At 38.3% G+C, this 20,280-nt stretch overlaps 1 protein-coding gene across 1 annotated transcript in view; it reads right to left on the reverse strand.

Moving 5' to 3' along the window:
• LOC128598330 (platelet glycoprotein 4-like) overlaps positions 1–10,170 on the reverse strand; it is a 53,274-nt gene extending 43,104 nt beyond the window's left edge. Inside the window, exon 1 of the mRNA XM_053608700.1 lies at positions 10,024–10,170. Within this exon, the coding sequence (XP_053464675.1) occupies positions 10,024–10,170 (147 nt within the window). The remainder of the gene's footprint in view (positions 1–10,023) is intronic.
• Positions 10,171–20,280: the final 10,110 nt, after the last annotated feature.

The following is a 20,280-nucleotide window of genomic DNA, read 5'->3' on the forward strand; positions in this document are numbered from 1 at the left end:
TTTTATAACTTTAATGTATTGCTGATGTCTTGTATTTCTTACCTAAGTAAAACAAATTTTAAAGAAAAAGGGGACATCTCTTCTGATAGCTGAACTCAAAAGATACATTGAACTTTGTTTTACAGCCTGTTAAGAAGCTAAAATCTAGATCAAAAAAGGGATAATAAATAAGCAAAAGTATTTATTTAACCAGAGGCATTGAGAATCCATTGAATTATATTTATGATGAGAAAATTATAGAAGATTATTATTATTATTATTATTATTTTATTGTTGGGGATTCATTGAGGGTACAATAAGCCAGGTTACACTGATTGCAATTGTTAGGTAAAGTCCCTCTTGCAATCATGTCTTGCCCCCATAAAGTGTGACACACACCAAGGCCCCACCCCCCTCACTCCTTCCCTCTTTCTGTTTCCTCACCCCCATACCATAATTGTCATTAATTGTCCTCATATCAAAATTGAGTACATAGGATTCATGCTTCTCCATTCTTGTGATGCTTTACTAAGAATAATGTCTTCCACGTCCATCCAGGTTAATACGAAGGATGTAAAGTGTCCGTTTTTTTTTAATGGCTGAATAGTATTCCATGGTATACATATTCCACAGCTTGTTAATCCATTCCTGGGTTGGTGGGCATTTAGGCTGTTTCCACATTTTGGCGATTGTAAATTGACCTGCAATAAACAGTCTAGTACAAGTGTCCTTATGATAAAAGGATTTTTTTCCTTCTGGGTAGATGCCCAGTAATGAGATTGCAGGATCAAATGGGAGGTATAGCTTGAGTGCTTTGAGGTTTCTCCATACTTCCTTCCAGAGAGGTTGTACTAGTTTGCAGTCCCACCAGCAGTGTAAAAGTGTTCCCTTCTCTCCACATCCACGCCAGCATCTGCAGTTTTGAGATTTTGTGATGTGGGCCATTCTCACTGGGGTTAGATGATACCTCAGGGTTGTTTTGATTTGCATTTCTCTAATATATAGAGATGATGAACATTTTTTCATGTGTTTGTTAGCCATTCGTCTGTCGTCTTTAGAGAAAGTTCTATTCATGTCTCTTCCCATTGATCTATGGGATTGTTGGATTTTTTCATGTGGATTAATTTGAGTTCTCTATAGATCCTAGTTATCAAGCTTTTGTCTGATTGAAAAAATGCAAATATCCTTCCCATTGTGTAGGTTGTCTCTTTGCTTTGGTTATTGTCTCCTTAGCTGTACAGAAGCTTTTCAGTTTAATGAAGTCCCATTTGTTTATTTTTGTTGTTGTTGCAATTGCCATGGCAGTCTTCTTCATGAAGTCTTTCCCCAGGCCAATATCTTCCAGTGTTTTTCCTATGCTTTCTTGGAGGATTTTTATTGTTTCATGCCTTAAATTTAAGTCCTTTATCCATCTTGAATCAATTTCTGTGAGTGGGGAAAGGTGTGGGTCCAGTTTCAGTCTTTTACATGTAGACATCCAGTTCTCCCAACACCATTTATTGAATAGGGAGTCTTTCCCCCAAGGTATGTTCTTGTTTGGTTTATCAAAGATTAGGTGGTTGTAAAATGTTAGTTTCATTTCTTGGTTTTCAATTCGATTCCAAGTGTCTATGTCTCTGTTTTTGTGCCAGTACCATGCTGTCTTGAGCACTATGGCTTTGTAGTACAGACTAAAATCTGGTATGCTGATGCCCCCAGCTTTATTTTTGTTACAGAGAACTGCCTTAGCTATACGGGGTTTCTTCCGGTTCCATACAAAACGCAGAATCATTTTTTCCAAATCTTGAAATACGATGTTGGCATTTTGATAGGAATGGCATTGAATAGGTAGATTGCTTTGGGAAGTATATACATTTTAACAATGTTGATTCTTCCCATCCATGAGCATGGTATGTTCTTCCATTTCTTAATATCCTCTGCTATTTCCTTTCGGAGGATTTCATAGTTTTCTTTATAAAGGTCCTTCACCTCCTTCGTTAGGTATATTCCTAGGTATTTCATTTTTGTTGAAACTATGGTGAAGGGAGTTGTGTCCTTAATTAGCTTCTCATCTTGACTGTTATTGGTGTACACAAAGGCTGACTTGTGGACATTGATTTTATATCCTGAAACATTACTGTATTTTTTGATGACTTCTAGGAGTCTTGTGGTTGAGTCTTTGGGGTTCTCTAAGTATAAGATCATGTCGTCAGGAAAGAGGGAGAGTTTGACCTCCTCTGCTCCCATTTGGATTCCCTTTATTTCCTTGTCTTGCCTAATTGTATTGGCTAGAACTTCCAGCACTATGTTGAATAGTAAAGGTGACAGAGGACAACCTTGTCTGGTTCCAGTTCTAAGGGGAAAAGCTTTGAGTTTTACTCCATTCAGTAAAATATTGGCTGTGGGTTTGTCATAGATAACTTCAATCAGTTTAAGAAATGTGCCACCTATGCCTATACTCTTCAGTGTTCTAATTAGAAAAGGATGCTGGATTTTATCAAATGCTTTTTCTGCATCTATTGAGAGGATCATGTGATCTTTATTTTTGCCTCTGTTAATATGGTGGATAACGTTTATAGACTTGCGTATGTTAAACCAGCCTTGCATCCCTGGGATGAAGCCTACTTGATCATGATGAATGACTTTTTTGATGATAAGCTATAATCTATTGGCTAGAATTTTGTTGAGAATTTTTGCGTCTATATTCATGAGTGAGATTGGTCTGAAATTCTCCTTTTTGTTTGGGTCTTTTCCTGGTTTTGGTATCAGGGTGATGTTTGCTTCATAGAATGTGTTGGGGAAGATTCCTTCTTCCTCAATTTTTTGGAATAATTTCTGCAGTACAGGAATAAGCTCTTCCTTGAAGGTTTGATAGAATTCTGGAGTGAAGCCATCTGGACCAGGGCATTTTTTGGTTGGAAGATTTTTTATTGTTTCTTTGATCTCAGTGCTTGAAATTGGTCTGTTCAGGAGCTCTATTTCTTCTTGGCTAAGTCTAGGGAGAGGGTGTGATTCCAAATATTGATCCATTTCTTTCACATTGTCAAATTTCTGGGCATAGAGTTTCTGGTAGTATTCAGAGATGATCTCTTGTATCTCTGTGGGATCAGTTGTTATTTCCCCTTTATCATTTCTGATTGAGGTTACCAGAGATTTTACTTTTCTATTCCTCGTTAGTCTGGCCAGTGGTTTATCTATTTTATTTATTTTTTCAAAAAACCAACTCCTTGTTTCATTAATTTTCTGAATGATTCTTTTGTTTTCAATTTCATTGATCTCTGATTTGATTTTGGATATTTCTTTTCTTCTACTGAGTTTAGGCTTAGATTGTTCTTCTTTTTCCAATTCCATAAGATCTCTTGTGAGATTGTTGATGCTCTCTCTTTCTGTTTTTCGAATGTAGGCATCTAAAGCGATGCATTTTCCTCTCAAAACTGCTTTTGCAGTATCCCACAGGTTTTGGTAGTTTGTGTCTTCATTGTTGTTATGCTCAAGGAAGTTAATGATTTCCTGTTTTATTTCTTCCTGCACCCATCTGTTATTCAACAGAAGATTGTTTAATTTCCATGCCTTTGTGTGGGGTTGAGCATTTTTGTTAGAGTTGAGTTCCACCTTTAGTGCTTTATGGTCTGAGAAGATACAAGGTAAAATTTCAATTCTTTTGATTCTGTTGATATTTGTTTTGTGTCCCAGGATATGATCAATTTTGGAGAATGTTCCATGGGGTGATGAGAAGAATGTATACTCTTTATCTTTGGGATGGAGTGTTCTATATGCGTCTATCAAGCACAGTTGTTCTAGGGTCTCATTTAAATCTCTTATATCCTTGTTTAATTTCTGTTTAGAGGATCTGTCCAGCTCTGTAAGAGGAGTGTTAAGGTCCCCTGTTATTATGGTATTATCAGATATCATATTGCTCAGACTGAGTAAGGTCTGTTTCAAGAATCTGGGAGCATTTAAATTGGGTGCATAAATATTTAGAATTGAAATGTCTTCTTGTTGTAGTTTTCCCTTGACCAATATAAAGTGACCATCTTTGTCTTTTTTGACTTTAGTTGCTTTAAATCCACATGTATCTGAAAATAAGATTGCAACTCCTCTTTTCTTCTGAATTCCATTTGCCTGAAAAATTGTCTTCCAACCCTTGACTCGGAGCTTTAATTTGTCTTTTGAAGCCAGGTGTGTTTCATGCAGACAGCAAATGGATGGCTTGTGTTTTTTAATCCAGTCAACCAATCTATGTCTCTTCAGTGGGGAATTCAAGCCATTAACATTTATTGAGATAATTGATAAGTGTGGTAGTATTCTATTCGTCTTATTTGGTGAGAGTCCATTGCTTAGTTTTATCTATTGCATCAATGTGGAGGTTTGGTTCTGTCCTTTAATTTCTGAGTTCTTACTTTGCTGCTGATCCATTGTGGTTGTCAGTGTGCAGAACAGGTTGAAGTATTTCCTGTAGAGCTGGTCTTGTTGTGGCGAATTTCCTCAATGTTTGTATATCCGTAAGTGATTTGATTTCTCCGTCAATTTTGAAGCTTAGCTTAGCAGGGTACAGAATTCTGGGCTGGAAATTGTTCTGTTTAAGTAGATTAAAGGTAGATGACCATTGTCTTCTTGCCTGGAAAGTTTCATTAGAGAAGTCTGCGGTCACTCTGATGGATTTGCCCCTGTAGGTCAACTGGCGCTTACTCCTGGCAGCTTGCAGAATCTTTTCTTTTGTCTTGACTTTGAACAGGTTCATCACAATGTGTCTTGGAGAAGCTTGGTTAGAGTTGAGGCAACCTGGGGTCCGATAGCCCTCTGAAAGTAGCGTGTCAGAATCTTTGGTGATATTTGGGAAATTTTCTTTTATAATATTCTCTAGCATGGCTTCCATTCCTCTGGGGCATTCTTCTTCCCCTTCTGCGATTCCTATAACTCGTATGTTGGAACGCTTCATAAAGTCCCATAATTCTGACAGGGAATGTTCTGCTTTCTCTCTCTTCTTTTCTGCCTCTTTTACTATCTGAGTTATCTCAAAAACTTTGTCTTCTACCTCTGAAATTCTTTCTTCTGCATGGTCTAACCTGTTGCTGATACTTTCCATTGCATCTTTAAGTTCCCTGATTGACTGTTTCATTTCCTTCAGCTCTGCTATATCCTTTTTATATTCTTCATATCGTTCATCTCTTATTTGATTCTGTTTTTGAATTTCCTTTTGGTTATTTTCCACTTTATTAGCAGTTTCCTTCGTTGTTTCCATCATTTCTTTCATTGTTTGCAACATGTGTATTCTAAATTCCCTTTCTGTAATACCTAACATTTCTTTATAGGTGGAATCCTCTGCAGTAGCTACCTCATGGTCCCTTGATGGGGTTGTTCTGGACTGGTTCTTCATGTTGCCTGGAGTTTTCTGCTGATTCTTCCTCATGAGTGATTTCTTTTATCTGTTTCCTTGCCCTAATTTTCCTTTTGCTTCCTCTTGCTCTTTAAGTTCTCGTACCTGTGGACTAAGGGTTATAGGACCAGAAGTGTGAGAAAGTTGAAGAGCAAAAAAGGGATGAAAGAAAGGAGGACCAAGTGATAAGAAAAATAGAGAAAGGAGAGGGGGTGGGTAAAAGGAATATTGACAAAAAGAAGAGAGGCACAGAAAGAGGGAGACAGAGCAATATAGGTGTACAGTAGGGTACTTCGATTCAACCTTAAAAAAAAAAACCACCTTCTGGGGGTGCCCAGTTGGGTGGTTCCCTTGAGGTCAGCAGCTCTTTGCTAACTTGATCAGACACAGTACCCCACCTCCACCAAGTAGAGAGGAAAGACAAAAATGCTATAAATCAAACCAAAACAAGCAAACAGAAAACTTTACGGGATAAAATTGGGTGGAAAACCAAATAATAGTGGTAGAAACACTAACAAAAATGAAGTTCTAATTATTGAAATAGGCAGCAATGGAAAATTATAATTAAACTAGCAAAATTGAGAAAGAAAAAGGATCTGTATGGAAAAGGTTGAACTTGAAAAACAAAACAACTATCTACAACATCAAAATAAACAAGAAAAACAACCAAACCAAAGGAAAAAAAAAAAAACCACAACCAAAAACAAAGCAGTATATATATGTTATTGAATATTGTCTGGGCAACACGTGGTCTTCTGGGGTATGAGATGTTAATCACAGTTCTGATACAAATGGAGGCTGCTAGTTTCTCAAACCCCAGCAGGTAGACACCCTAAATCTCTCTTCAGCCCACTTAAAAGGCACTTTGAACTTGTTCACTTGCTGAGCAGAAGCTTTCCCAGGGAAGTGCTTGTCGCTGGAATCACTGCTGAAGTGGCTATCCACTTACCTTGTGTGCCAAAACTGGTCTCCCTCTGCCCCCGAAGGTTAAGTCTGCAAGGCGGCTCAGAGCCCGCCCTTAGGCTACTTGGTCGCTGGGTTACCAGCTCCCACCCAATTCCAGCTCTGCGACCTTGAGGGCGGAGCTTGCTGGGGTAGATCACTCACAATGGCTGACTGTGACCCAGAGCCAAACACTATTAGCTCCGTCTGGCTCAGCGGCTCAGACTGGGGCCCTAGACAAAGGCCAAAGTTCTCCGCACTCCCGCTCAGGCTCTCCCCAAGGCAGTTCAGCTGAGTGCCAAGTCCAAAGACACCAAAACAGTTCACAGGTAAGGCCTTTCTGGTTTGAAGTCTCGCTGCTACTGAACTTACAGTTGTGGGCGGGTTTAGACGGATTGAATACACGTGACCACTTGCCAGTTTTCTGCTGTTTTAGTCTTCCTCTTGGGGTCCAGAAGTCTCTCGCTGACTCCCTGTATTCTCTCAGGGGTGATGATAGGCAGATCCCACCAGCCAGAGATGCCTGGAGTCCTATCTCTCCAGACTCACAGTGGCCAGATGCAAGGAAGCTGTTACTCAGCTGCCATCTTGCTCCGCCTCCAAGAAATGATGCACTTTAATCTTGCATTTAGAAACAAGTTGTCTGAGTGAATGAGAAAAGCTTAGAGAATAGAGCTTATGTTGAAATGCCCTTTTTGTTAGGAAAGTGAAATTCACAATTCAGTTTGTGGAGTAATTCAATCTCCAATAGAGAACTGGGGCCAGCATTGAAGCTCTAGCTCCAGGACAACCCCCCACAATGGACCCACTCCAACCCAAGTCACTATTTTCCCCTGTCATGTAAAGGAAGGAAACTCTTTCTAGAAAGATGATCTCTAAACAATTTGAGATGATTTCATCAAAAGTTGGACTGATGCTTTGGAAATGGAGGTAAACCTAGGTTCCTTGCCAGGATTGGGATAATTATAGATACTTGTAGATAAAAATACTTAGTAAAGTATCTTAAGATTGGAAGAAAAAGTACCCAATGTACTCAGCCCTACTATAAACTAATTTAGGGTTTTCACATGAAAGCTATAATCCAGTTACAACCTAAGAATAGGGGGAAGGGGGAGCGGGAGGGGTGGGAGGGTAGAAGTGGGTAGAGAGAAGGGGATTGGTGGGATTACACTAGCAGTGCATCTTACAAGGGTATATGTGAAACTTGGTAAATGTGGAATGTAAGTGTCTTGGCACAGTAACTGAGAGAATGCCAGGAAGGCTATGTTAACCAGTGTGAGGAAAGTGCGCCAAATGGTCTGTGAAGCTAGTGAATGATGCCCCATGATCATATCAATGTACACAGCTATGATTTAATAAAATAAATAAATTAATTAATTAAAAAAAATACTTATAGATGAGGGTGGTGCCTGTGGCTCAAAGGAGTAGGGCGCTGGCCCCATGTACCGGATGTGGTGGGTTCAAACCCAGCCCTGGCCAAAAACTGCAAAAAAAAAAAAAAAGAAAAAGAAATACTTATAGATGATCAATTTGAGACAGAAAAAGAAGGAAAGAAAGATTAATTTATGTTTTGCCTCTCCTTAAAGAGCATTAATCTTTACTCTTCTGACTATAGCCAACACCAAAACCATGAGCTTGAGTGGAGAAATATATTTATAGCCAATAAACAGTGTGTGTGTGTGTGTGGGGGGTGCTTATTATGATTTGAGATTGTTGGCACTTGTTTTTTCTTTTTTAATTGGTCAAAAGAAATATGAAAATACTTCCCAGGCTGCCTTTAATACTTTCATTAAAAAAAAAAATTCACAGCTAGAAAGTCGGTTTCATGTGTCAATTACTTTTTATACCTTGTATCTAGGATGGTGCCAGCCAGGTAATAGGTGCCTGATTGCTCAATAAACATTTGAGGAATTGATTTGGTCTTTCCATTTTGATAGCATATAATGAGTTCTGTAGATGCTAACATCTAATGAATATGAGAGCATTAATACTATATGCTGTAAAAGACACTTTAGAACATGAAATGTTAGCAGTTTGAAAATCTGTACAATTTTCACCATAGTAAATAAAATACTCACTAGAACTTATGAGGCAAACAATTAAAATTCCACCGTCTACTCCCATATATGAAATTAATAACATCATCTCTATTTTCCAAGATAAAATCAAGACAAATATGAAATATTTAATAATACAAGATGACATTTAAACAATATTTAAAGATTAGTCTATATAATCTAGTCTATATTACAAGGGAGACCAGAGATCATGATTTAAAAATCTATTTTTGCTATTAGTGTGCTATTCCAGTCCTATTCATTCAATATCTTATCTACTTTCCACAGTAGTACTGATTTGGTGAACATCATATGAAATTTATAGATGGGAAAATAAGCTCAGAGTCTCTACAGATGACAAGTTTGTGCACTAGGACTGAAAAACTACATCTGCTTTTTGTCCTAAACCACCCAAGCAGTCAGACTGTTAGAGAATGGAGACTTCACTGTAGTAAACGGGGAAGGCTTCCTGTTGCAGGAGGAGTGTAAAATAGACGTCTTAATTTAGAATTCAAAAGGATCAATGTGAGGGAAGAAGGACTTTTCTGTAAGTTTACGGGTATGAAACACATGAAGAAAAAAATAATCCATTGACTGATTTTCAGTATTGAAGGTAGGGAATAGTGGAGATCAAGACAGAACATGTGCATGCAAATGTGGGAAATAATGACATAATGTTGAGCTGCGTTTGACTTATTCAATGTATTTGTGGAGTGCAAGTGTAAAAGAGTCTATTGTCTTCAATCTTCCAGACACTAACATTCTTGAACCTGGATGTCTAAATCTCTAGCAATACCAAGGAAGTTTTTCTTCAAGATTCCCTCAAATAAGTTTCAATTCTTTTTGCTTTTTCTTCTCCTTTATAGATACCTATGATTCTTAATATTTGTTCATTTTTCATAATCCCATATTTTGTAGAAAGATTGTTCATTCATCTTCATTCTTTTTTTCATTTGTCACTGAGTTAATTCAAAAGCCTCATTTTCAAGCTCTGAAATTCTTTCTTTGGCCTGGTCTGTGTTAAAACTTTCCCCTGTACTTTGAAATTCCCTACAGGACTCTTCGTTTCCAAACCTTTTTTGTTGTTGTTGTTGTTATATTATTTATCTCATTAGTGAAGTTTTCATTCATGCCCTGAGTTATTTTTTGCTTTCTCTGTGTTGGCTTTCCACTTTCTCATGTATCCTATTAATTTTACTTGCCATGCATATTCTGAATTTTATATCTGACATTTCAACAATTTCCTTTTGTTTGAAGTCCATTGCTGGAGCTCTAGTGTGATCCTTTGGGAATGTCAAAGCAATCTGTTTCTTCATCTCATGGGAGTTCTTTTGCTGGTTTCTTTCCATCTGGAACCTGCTCTGTGAGCCCAAACAGGTGGCTACGTGGTACACATGTTCTACTCAGCTGGGAGCTCTTTTCTCATTAAAGAGAGGGGGAAAGAGAGGGATGGCAAGTTTGAATCCTACTCCAGAAGACTGAGCCAGGAAGTGAGGGGCAGGTGCGCTGTGAGTAATTAACACTGTGGTCTGTTGCATCTTCCTGTTCTCCTGGGGTTGTCACAGGTGTGAGGTGGGCATGTGGCGGGCAGCATTTGGCAGGCACATGAGAATAGGGCGATCTGAACTCAGTGGCCTAGGTATTCCCTCCACCTGGGTCAGCAGAGGTGGTGTGGTCATTCACCCTGACCTGGTCCTTTGGTCGTGGTGCTACTTTGGTGGCAATGGCAGGAGACGGGGCTACCAGGCATGTGGTCCCCCTGGTTCCAAGGTAGCTGTATTTGGGGATGGCCATCCAAGTAGTGGCATCAGGCACCTCATTTTGTGGGCGCCTCATCTGTCTGCCCTGCAGTTTGGACTCACTTCACCCAGGCCCGTGATGAGCCAGAACTCCCAACCTCCCCACTCCCTCCTCAGCTCGGCTGGGGCGCTGTGGAGGCAGCAGTAACGATCTGACCCCAGTTAGGACCTCAGAATGGTACGGGTGGCAGCACCCAGAGTTCAGGAAGCAGCGAGACCCTGTTGTGCCCTCTCTGTAGAGTAAAGCCACCATCCCCACCCGGCAGGGTCTCAGGTCAGCTTCCAGGACCTGAGGGGTCCTCCCGCGGCGACAATAGCTGTGTCTGCAGGGGAAGTGTGGAGCCCCCGGGTTCCCTCCGCTGGCCTTTCCCGGTGTCCGAGAGCCTTCCCAGATCTCACAGAGCAGGTCACTTCCCTTCCTCACTTTGGCCCCCTTCACCACGGTCTTGATTCCCAGTGCTCTCTCCTGGACAAAGTCCCAAGGGGAGTATAGACCCCGCGCTTGGTGTCTTCTCCGGAAAGCGGTGTGGGCAGGCTCTTCACATCTGCCTCCTGTCTCTTCCTTCTGCTACTGGATTTTCAGAAGGGCTGAACAATGTAGATGCTTTGAGGATTTAGAAAATACTAAGGAGACATGAGAGGCAAACATGTGCTGTGGTCGACTGATTCATGCCCGGCTGTTTCCCAGAGAAATCTCAGAAACATAATCTGGTGTGGGTGGAAGCATTAATGTCATGAATTTATTTAATGTAGTTCCTGCCTTGACTTCCATTTTTAGGCCTGAAGAGTTGTTGGAAACCCAGCTGTACCCTGTCTCCTTTGCCAGGCGTCCTCAAACTGCGGCCCGCGGGCCACACCAGGCGGTGTGAATTGTATTTGTTCCCATTTTTTTTACTTCAAAATAAGATATGTGCAGTGTGCATAGGAATTTGTTCATAGTTTTTTGTTGTTTTTTTTTAAACTATAGTCCGGCCCTCTAACAGTCTGAGGGACAGTGAATTGGTCCCCTGTTTAAAAAGTTTGGAGAAACCTCAAAGCACTCAAGCTAGACCTCCCATTTGATCCTGCAATCCCATTACTGGGCATCTACCCAGAAGGAAAAAAATCCTTTTATCATAAGGACACTTGTACTAGACTGTTTATTGCAGCTCAATTTACAATCGCCAAAATGTGGAAACAGCCTAAATGCCCACCAACCCAGGAATGGATTAACAAGCTGTGGAATATGTATACCATGGAATACTATTCAGCCATTAAAAAAAATGGACACTTTACATCCTTTGTATTAACCTGGATGGAAGTGGAAGACATTATTCTTAGTAAAGCATCACAAGAATGGAGAAGCATGAATCCTATGTACTCAATTTTGATATGAGGACAATTAATGACAATTATGGTTATGGGGGGGGAAACAGAGGGAAGGAGGAAGGGCGGTGGGGCCTTGGTGTGTGTCACACTTTATGGGGGCAAGACATGATTGCAAGAGGGACTTTACCTAACAATTGCAATCAGTGTAACCTGGCTTATTGTACCCTCAATGAATCCCCAACAATAAAAAAAAAAAAAAAAAAAGTTTGAGGACGCCTGGCTAGACAAACCTTCTCTTCTGTGTGTGGTGGTTTGCAACATAGCCCTCTTGTTCCTCATCTTACAGAAAAATCCAACCTACCCTACAGCTGCCAATCATGGTGATATCTAATTGTCAACACCAGAGTCATATTAGTGTAAATAAGATCCCCATTGGTGAATGTATTCTTTAAACTCTCCAATCCATAACCTCCTCAGGAAAGCCTAAGAGCTGTCTCATTAATTCACCAAGCCTAAAAATATATGGTCCCATTGAGCTCCCTCATTCTCTTTCATACCCTCTTACTCTCTGGCTCCTCACTCTTCATTCATTTGTTGAGCACCTCCATCTCTCCGAGACCTGTAAGTAATACATTTGTTATGTTTTATGCATTTCTGTTTTGTTTCCTCACTGCTCTCACCTGACCAACACCACAAGATGAGCCTTGTTTCCTCACTGGTCTCTTCTGGTCAGGGCTATCCTACAGAATGGCTATCTGGGCTTATGCGATTCTTAAGAGGCACACTTTAAGAACAAATTAAACTATATCAGTAGAAATCACAACAGTAATGAGGTCTTATGGTTTTTGTCAATGATGCAATGGGTACACTGAGACTAGTCTTTATTACAGCATTTATGTGTAAAAACATAGAGAAGCCACCTGGTATGTAGATTTTGGCTAACTGAATACTAATGCTTTTGAATAATGCCACCTTTTGCTTTGAGGATTGTATAAAACAATAAAGATCAGCGGCTCCTGTGGCTCGAGGAGTAGAGCACTGGCCCCATAGACCTGGGGGTGGTGGGTTCAAGCCTGACCCCAGGCCAAAAACTGCAAAAACAAAACAAAACAAAACACAGAAAACAAAGCAATAAAGCTCATGGTTCATGTTAATAGAATGCTCTCTGGTACTCAGAGATTGTGGTTTACACGCATTATTTTGTTTAATGCTCACATTCCAACTTAGGAAGTAGGCACTATTATTGTGTAATTTTTTCTGATAAAGAAAGTAAGGCACTATATTAAGAAACTTCACATTAATAAGAGTAAGTAGAATATTTTGAACTATGATGACCTATTACATTATAAAGAGCTATCCACAGATGTTTAGAGACTCCAGAAGTCCTGAATATAGATCATTTTTGTATAAAATATTAGCATGATATTTATAAATCAGGAGTTCTTGCTTTGTTTTCCTAACTATAGATATTTGCATCTGCGGATAATGATTTTACCACATGGTATCGGAATACCTGTTAACTAGCATAATACCACAATCATTGAAATATCTAAGGAGAGCACTTTTTATCACAAGAAAAAAATCAATGATTGACACTAGGTTAAAAACATTGTCCATGCAGTTTGCACAATATAAATATTTTAGTTGATAAAATGTTTCTGACAACTTGAATAAGTGTAGAACTTAAGAACTCCAAAAAAACAAGGGCAATACCTTTTCAGGATCCTCTGAAGCAGCAGAGGCCAGAGAACAGCGTTATTAGTTAAATTACCCTTACAGATCAGATACTCTGAGGGAAAAGTGAGATGGCAGGTGGAAATACCAGGGTGGTCCCGGGAGGTGTTGCCCACAGTCATTTTATAGATGATAAAACTGGGATTAAAAGGTAATACTTTTTTTGTTTGTTTGTTTTTAAACAAAGCCAGGTCCACATAAGTGGCCAAGAGATAGTTATGTAGTGTAGAAAAGTACACAAAGACCAACAAGTTATTCTTTTCAGCTGTCAGCATCAAAAAAGTAAGAGCTTGAATTCCTGGGATTCTGTTCAATTGCAGTGTCTAAGTAGACCAGATTTTTGGGTCAGGCTCATTTGGCTTTGCTCAGCTACACATGGCTTCAGTGTGAAACAGGACCAAAATGACAGGAGAATATTTTTTTCAATACCCATTTTCAACTTGGTGAAGCGATGAACACTTTACCCATAATGTCACAACAATAACTTTCTCTAAATTTCTCAGCAGTAGTTGAGAATTATCTTGTCAACTATCCTGTCTATTTAAATAGAGACATTGTTAAAATAGACAGTGGTTATCCGAGAGACAGCCAACCACAAGTGTAGAGGATAGAAAACTCATCTAAGAAAACTGATTGTAAAGATCAAGTTTGTTCTCCATTGTGCCTCTTTGTAGAGATGCTCGCATATTAAGGCCTTGTAACAGAATAGCTGTATCTCTGGCCTACCCAATTATCTTACTCTCTTCCAAAGTCCCTCCTTCTCCCCGCTGCCTCTTCCCTATATCTCCTCAGACCTAGGGCTTCTCAAACTTGAATGTACATGAATCACCTCTGAGCCTTGTTAAAAAGTAGAACTTCCTTCAGTAGGTCTGGGGTTGATCTGGAGGTTCTGCATTTCTGACAAAACTCTAGAGCATGTACAGGCTTCTCTTCTGTAGGACTTGCTTGGAGTGACACGGCTCTGTTTTATTTTTATATTGATGACTGAGGGTGGGGAGGTAGGTTTTAAAGGAAGAAGAGAAGATCATTTCTTTTTGCTTTTCTCCCCATTCTTCACTGTGGAATGAGTGTTTTGGTTTTTTGATTTGTTTGTTTGTTTTGGGTTTTTTAGTTTTTTTTATTATTATTATTTTTTTCTCTGCAAAACAGAAATAGTCTTCTACTAGGACAGCTGAGGCAACTTCTAAGTGATACACATTACCTTTGTGTAAGATCACCTGTCTCTTTGGAAGTACTATATGGAGAAGAGTTCTTCAAGTGTTTTTTGCATACTTTTTACACCAATCATTCACTAAATTTAAATGATGTTTTTTAAACATAATTTGAAAAAGAAAAACAAAGTAAAATAACTTTTTGTCAAGACATAATTGAATTGTGTTAGGATAAGATTAAGACCAGTGTTGAGCTGAATGGTCTCTCCAGAATAAGGAGTTTAGGGAAAAAGGCCTTGATGTGTAGCATTTGTCCATTTCTATGTGTAAATGCAGTACTACCATTAGGGTCAAGGTCAGCCTTCCCAACATGAGGTTTCTGAATGAAAAACTGGGAAAAGTTTTGCATAATTGGCCTTCAGAACTGGTAGAGGAGATAGTTGAACCTATAAGGAAAAATGACATAATGCAAGGAAAATGACATAGGAGGAAAAATGAGTATCCTATCATTTTCTAAGAATTTTGTGTATCTATTAAGGCTTCTATTCCATTTATCTTTGTCTCATAGTTAATTTCGAATTTGTTCCATAGACCTTAAGTCAGGCATCCAATTCACTGTCCCTCAGACCACTGGAGGGCTGGACTATAGTTTAAAAAAAAAAAAAAAAACTATGAACAAATTTCTATGCACACTGCACATACCTTATTTTGAAGTAAAAAACAAAACGAGAATAAATACAATTCACACCGCTTCATGTGGCCCACGGGCTGCAGTTTGAGGATGCCTGCCTTAGGTCATGACTTTATTCTAAATGTCTTAGGTCTTTTATGTTTGCTTTTTTTTTTAATTAAATTTCAGGTTAATGTGAGGGAATTACATTGTACCCATCGTACCCCTTACATTGTACCTTTTAAGTGGGAATACACCAGTCCTTTCCCTTCCTCTCTTCTCTCCCCCAACTTGAATTGAATTGAATTGAATTTTTCTTCTATGTGGGCATGGATTAGATCATCTACTGGATTCATATTACTGTTGAGTACATTGTATATTTGCTTTTCCATTTTTGTGATACTTTACTAAGAAGAAGGTGTTTCAACTCCATCCAGGTTAATATAAAAGATGTAAAATCTCCATCTTTTTTAGTGATGAATAGTATTCCATGGTATATGTGTATGTATATATACATATATCACAGTTTGTTAATCCATTCCTAGGTTGATGGGCATTCAGATTGTTTCCACATCTTGGCAATTATAAATTGAGCTGCCATAAACAATCTAGTACAAATGTCCTTATGATAAAATGTTTTTGTTTGTTTTATTTTTTTGCCTTCTACGTAGATGCCTATAATGGGATTACAGGATCAAATGCAAGGTCTAATTTGAGTAATTTGAGGATTCTCCATACTTCTTTCCAAAGAGGCTGTATTAGTTTGCAGTCCCACCAATAGTGTAAAAGTGTTCCTCTCTCTCCACACCCAACCAGTATCTGCTGTTTTGGGAGTTTGTGAAGTGGGCTAATCTTACGGGGCTTAGGTGATATCTCAGAGTGGTTTTGATTTGCCTTTCTCTGATGATCAAAAACAAGCACTTTTTCATATGTCTGTTAGCCATTTGTCTGTCTTCAGAGATGGTTCTGTTCATGACTCATGCCCAGTGATATATGGGATTGTTTGTTCTTTTTTTATTATTTAATTTGAGTTCTCTATAGATCCTAGTTATCAAGACTTTGCCACATTCATAACATGCAAATATCTTTTCCCATTCTGAATTTTGTCTATTTACTTTACTTGTTGTATTCTTAGCTATGCAGAAACTTTTCAGTTTAATTCCCATTTGTTTATTTTTGTTGTGATGATTGTCATTGAACTTTTCTTCATAAAGTTTTTCCCCAAGCTGACATCCTTAAGGGTTTTCCCATGCTTTCTTCAAGGATTTTAATCATTTCCTGTCTTAGATTTAAGTCTTTTATCCATCTTGAGTCAATTTTTGTAAGTTGTGTGAAGTGTGGGGCAAGCTTTAGTCTTTTATATGTGGTTACCCAGTTCTCCCAGCACCACTTATTGAATAGGGATTCTATTCACCCACAGTATGCTTCTGTTTGTTTTATCAAAGATCAGATGGTGACTAAGACTGGTTTCATCTCTTGGCTTCTAATCTGTACCATATGTCTATTTTTATGCTAATAAAATGCTGTTTTGATTGTTGTGGACTTATAATATAACTTGAAGTCTGGTAGAATGATGCCACATGCTTTGTTTTTATTACTAAAAGTTGCCTTGGCTATCCATTTTTGCTTGTTGTTTGTTTGTTTGTTTGTTTTTTCAGGTTCCCTATGAAAGGAAGAACTATATTTTTCAGTTCCTCACAGTATGATGTTAGTATTTTAATGAGGATTGCATGAACTCTGTAGATTGCTTTGGGTAGTATTTTAACAATGTTGATTCTTCCCAGGCAAGAGCATGGTATATTCTTCCATTTGTTAATGTCTTCAGCTATTTCTTTTCTTCGGGTTTCGTAATTCTCTTTGTAGAGATCCTTAACCTCTTTTGTTAGGTATATTCTTAGGTATTTCCTTGAAGCTACTGTGAAGGGAATTGTGTCTTTGATTAGCTTCTCAACATGGCTGTTATTACACACAAAGGCTACTGATTTGTGGATATTTATTTTATACCCTGAGATGTTACTATATTGCTTGATCACTTATTGAGTCTTGAGGTTGAGTCTTTGGAGTTCTCTAAGTATAAGATTATATCATTCACAAAGAGCAAGAGTTCAACCTCCTCTGCACCCATTTGGATGCCCTTTATATCCTTCTGTTGTCTGATTGGATTGTCTGGAACTTCTAGAACTATGTTGAATAGTAGTGGCAATAGAGGCTATCCTTGTCTGGTTCCAATTCTAAGTGGAAAAGCTTTCAGTTTTACTCCATTCGGCATGATATTAGCTGTGGATTTGTCATAGATGGCTTCAATCAGTTTAAGAAATGTGCTGCCCATGCCTGTTTTCTTAAGTGGTCTTGTATAAAAATGATGCTAAATTTTATTGAATGCTTTTTTTGCATCTATGGAGAAGATCATATGGTCTTTGTTTTTGCTTCTGTTGATATGTTAAAATACATTTATGGGCTTGCATATGTTAAACCAGCCTTGCATCCCTGGGATGAAGCCTATTGATTGTGGTGTATAATTTTATTAATGTGTATCTGTAATCTATTGGCTAAGATTTTGTTGAGCATTTTTCATCAATATTTATTAGTGAAATTTGTCTGTAGTTCTTATTTTTAGTTGGGTTAAAGAGATAGTCATGTAAGGATTTCGCTTCATATAATTGAAATTTGTGGGTAATTAAAGAATAGAGCAGCTGTGAAGGAGAAGTATTGAACAAAGTAGCATTCAATTTTCAGGGATGACTATGGCAATCATCCCTGGAAACACAGAGCATAAGAAGGAAACTGCTCAGCAAAACACTTTTAAAATTAAGGAACAAAGTTACTTTTTTTTTTTTTTCCTTTGAGATAGAGTCTCAAGCTGTCACGTTGGGTAGAGTTCTGTGGCATCATAGCGCACAGCGGCCTCCAACTCTTGGGCTCAAGTCATCCTCTTGCCTCAGTTTTTCTATTTACAGTAGAGATGGGGTCTTTCTTTTATAGTAAAGATGGCTGGTCTTGAACTGGTGAGCTTAAGCAATCCACCTGCCTTGGCCTCCCAGAGCACTAAGATTATAGGCATGAGCCACCTGCCCAGCCTCATATTAATTTTTTTATTGAAATGTAGACTTATCAATGATCTGTTCATAAGCTCCCTACCTACACATCCCCACATTCTCTGATGCTTCATTAAATACCACAAAGTGTTGGGATTTGCTGATTTTTCACACAGGATATTCAGAAGTGTAGAAGGAAAAAGCTATGCTCTATTTGATAGTATACCTGAAGCTTCGTCCTAACGAATGTCCAATCACTAACATAAGCAAATGTTATTATTTTAGGTGATAAGTACAGCTTTGAAAACTCTATTTTCTCCCATATTCTGTACTTCATGGGCCAGCACAGGATATAATTGGAAAAGAAGGTGGATGCTTTTGCTTAGAAGTAGGGTTATTTGCTCTGCTATCATCATTGTGCCATGCTTACAAATACATAGATTCACATATATCCCATCCACTCCCCAGTAACAGTTACCCAGAGATGTGGGCTTAGATCTCTCCCAAGGTAAGAAAATAAATTATTTTTTTAACTAATGTATGGGTAATAACACCATGGTTTTATAACTTATGGAAATTCATCTTCAGATATCAAATTTAGATCACCTTCAAATGTGCTTTTAAAGGATCAGATGCCCCCTAGATGTCACAAGGAGAAAAATTAGACTAATCTTGGCAGTCTGGAAGAAAGATGTTGTCAAAGGTCATCAACAGGTCTGACAAAGCAGTGCTCATTAACATAGTCTGTCAGCACCTCCATTTGGAAGTAATTTGGATATTTGCAGTGACTCCATCAGTTGTGATTGGCTGGGCAGTGACCTTGACCAGGGTGAAACCTGTTCAGCATAGCTCATGCAATGCGCAGTAGGTAGAATCCAGAATGACAGATGACCATGTGGTTGACAAAGAGGAACTTGTCCATCACTCCTACTGAAGATGAAACTGCTCAACAGGATAATTTAATAGGCACAGGAGCTGTGGTTTGCATAAGCCACAGGAGGATTTTTCAAGTTCTTTTATTTTTGAAGGAAGTGTTATATAGTCTCATGATCTCAGAGTTCATGAGACTGATGAATACATGGAAAAAGGAACACATCGGTTGGACTTTAGCAATAGACTAGGCATTTCAAAGCATGTCTTTGACTCAAAAACTAAAGCCTGTAAAGCCATGTGGGCTATGTCTGTCTTACGAATAAATTCTTATCATAAAATAGTTCTATTGATCTTTTTCATTCTTATGAACTAGTTTTGTTTCTGGAGATGTAATTACCTTATTCTTCTGGTAGATACATCCCTTCCTTTTCTCTCTCTGACATATCACAGATTAAATATAACTATGTTCTTAGTGTATTATACTCTAAGTGGTGGGTTAATAAAACTATAAAAGAAATTATAAATTCTTGGCATAACTACCTTTAATAAAACAACCTATGCCTGGTTGTTAAGGTTTCATAAGCACTTCTGACCTGCATAAAAAAGGAATTAATAGAATATTAAATGACATAATAATGTTTTGATTCTGGGAACTGAGTCTCAGTAGTTCAAGAAAACATAAGACAAATTTATTGGCCAAGTTCCTTCTGGCAATGTGTGTAAGTACTAACAGTAATATATGTATAAAATGAAAAATCAATAAGAAAATATTCACAACTTTCAATTGCTTATGGAATGTCAATAATCTTAGACTATTTCCAAATGAAGACCTCCCTATTCCATTGACTACCTAAGCTCAGGAAATTCTCTCAAATCTTCATCTTTGGATTCCTTGCAATGTTTTTGGACCAAATAGGAAGGGAAAAGAAGAGGAAGAAAAATTAAAAACCAGCTGATTGGTGCCAACTAAAGATGAATAAAAAGTAACAAGTAAATTGATTTTAAGGAATAATAATAAACTATACTAGAAAACTGACAAGTGTTGTAGCTAAGTGGGTTTCCTGCCTTCTGATTACTCATTTTCCATATTTAGCATTTAGGACAAGTTGGGAAACTTTAATAAGAGCCCTCTGAATTTTGCTTAGTAATTAGACATCATGATTTGCCCCTATTCTAGTTTGAAAAGGGGACTTTCTGAAAAGCAATACTACCCTGCTCATCTAGACCCCAACACACAGACATTTATAGATTAGTTATTAAGTTAATTTTTCCATTTGGTCATTTTATCCATAACTGACAACATCCAAATGGCTCCTAGGACAATGCATCATTTTCCCTGAAACACTTTGCCTAACTGAATTTGAGACACCTCCCAT

This window comes from Nycticebus coucang, chromosome 11, assembly GCF_027406575.1.
Source record: "Nycticebus coucang isolate mNycCou1 chromosome 11, mNycCou1.pri, whole genome shotgun sequence".
NCBI lineage: Eukaryota > Metazoa > Chordata > Mammalia > Primates > Lorisidae > Nycticebus > Nycticebus coucang.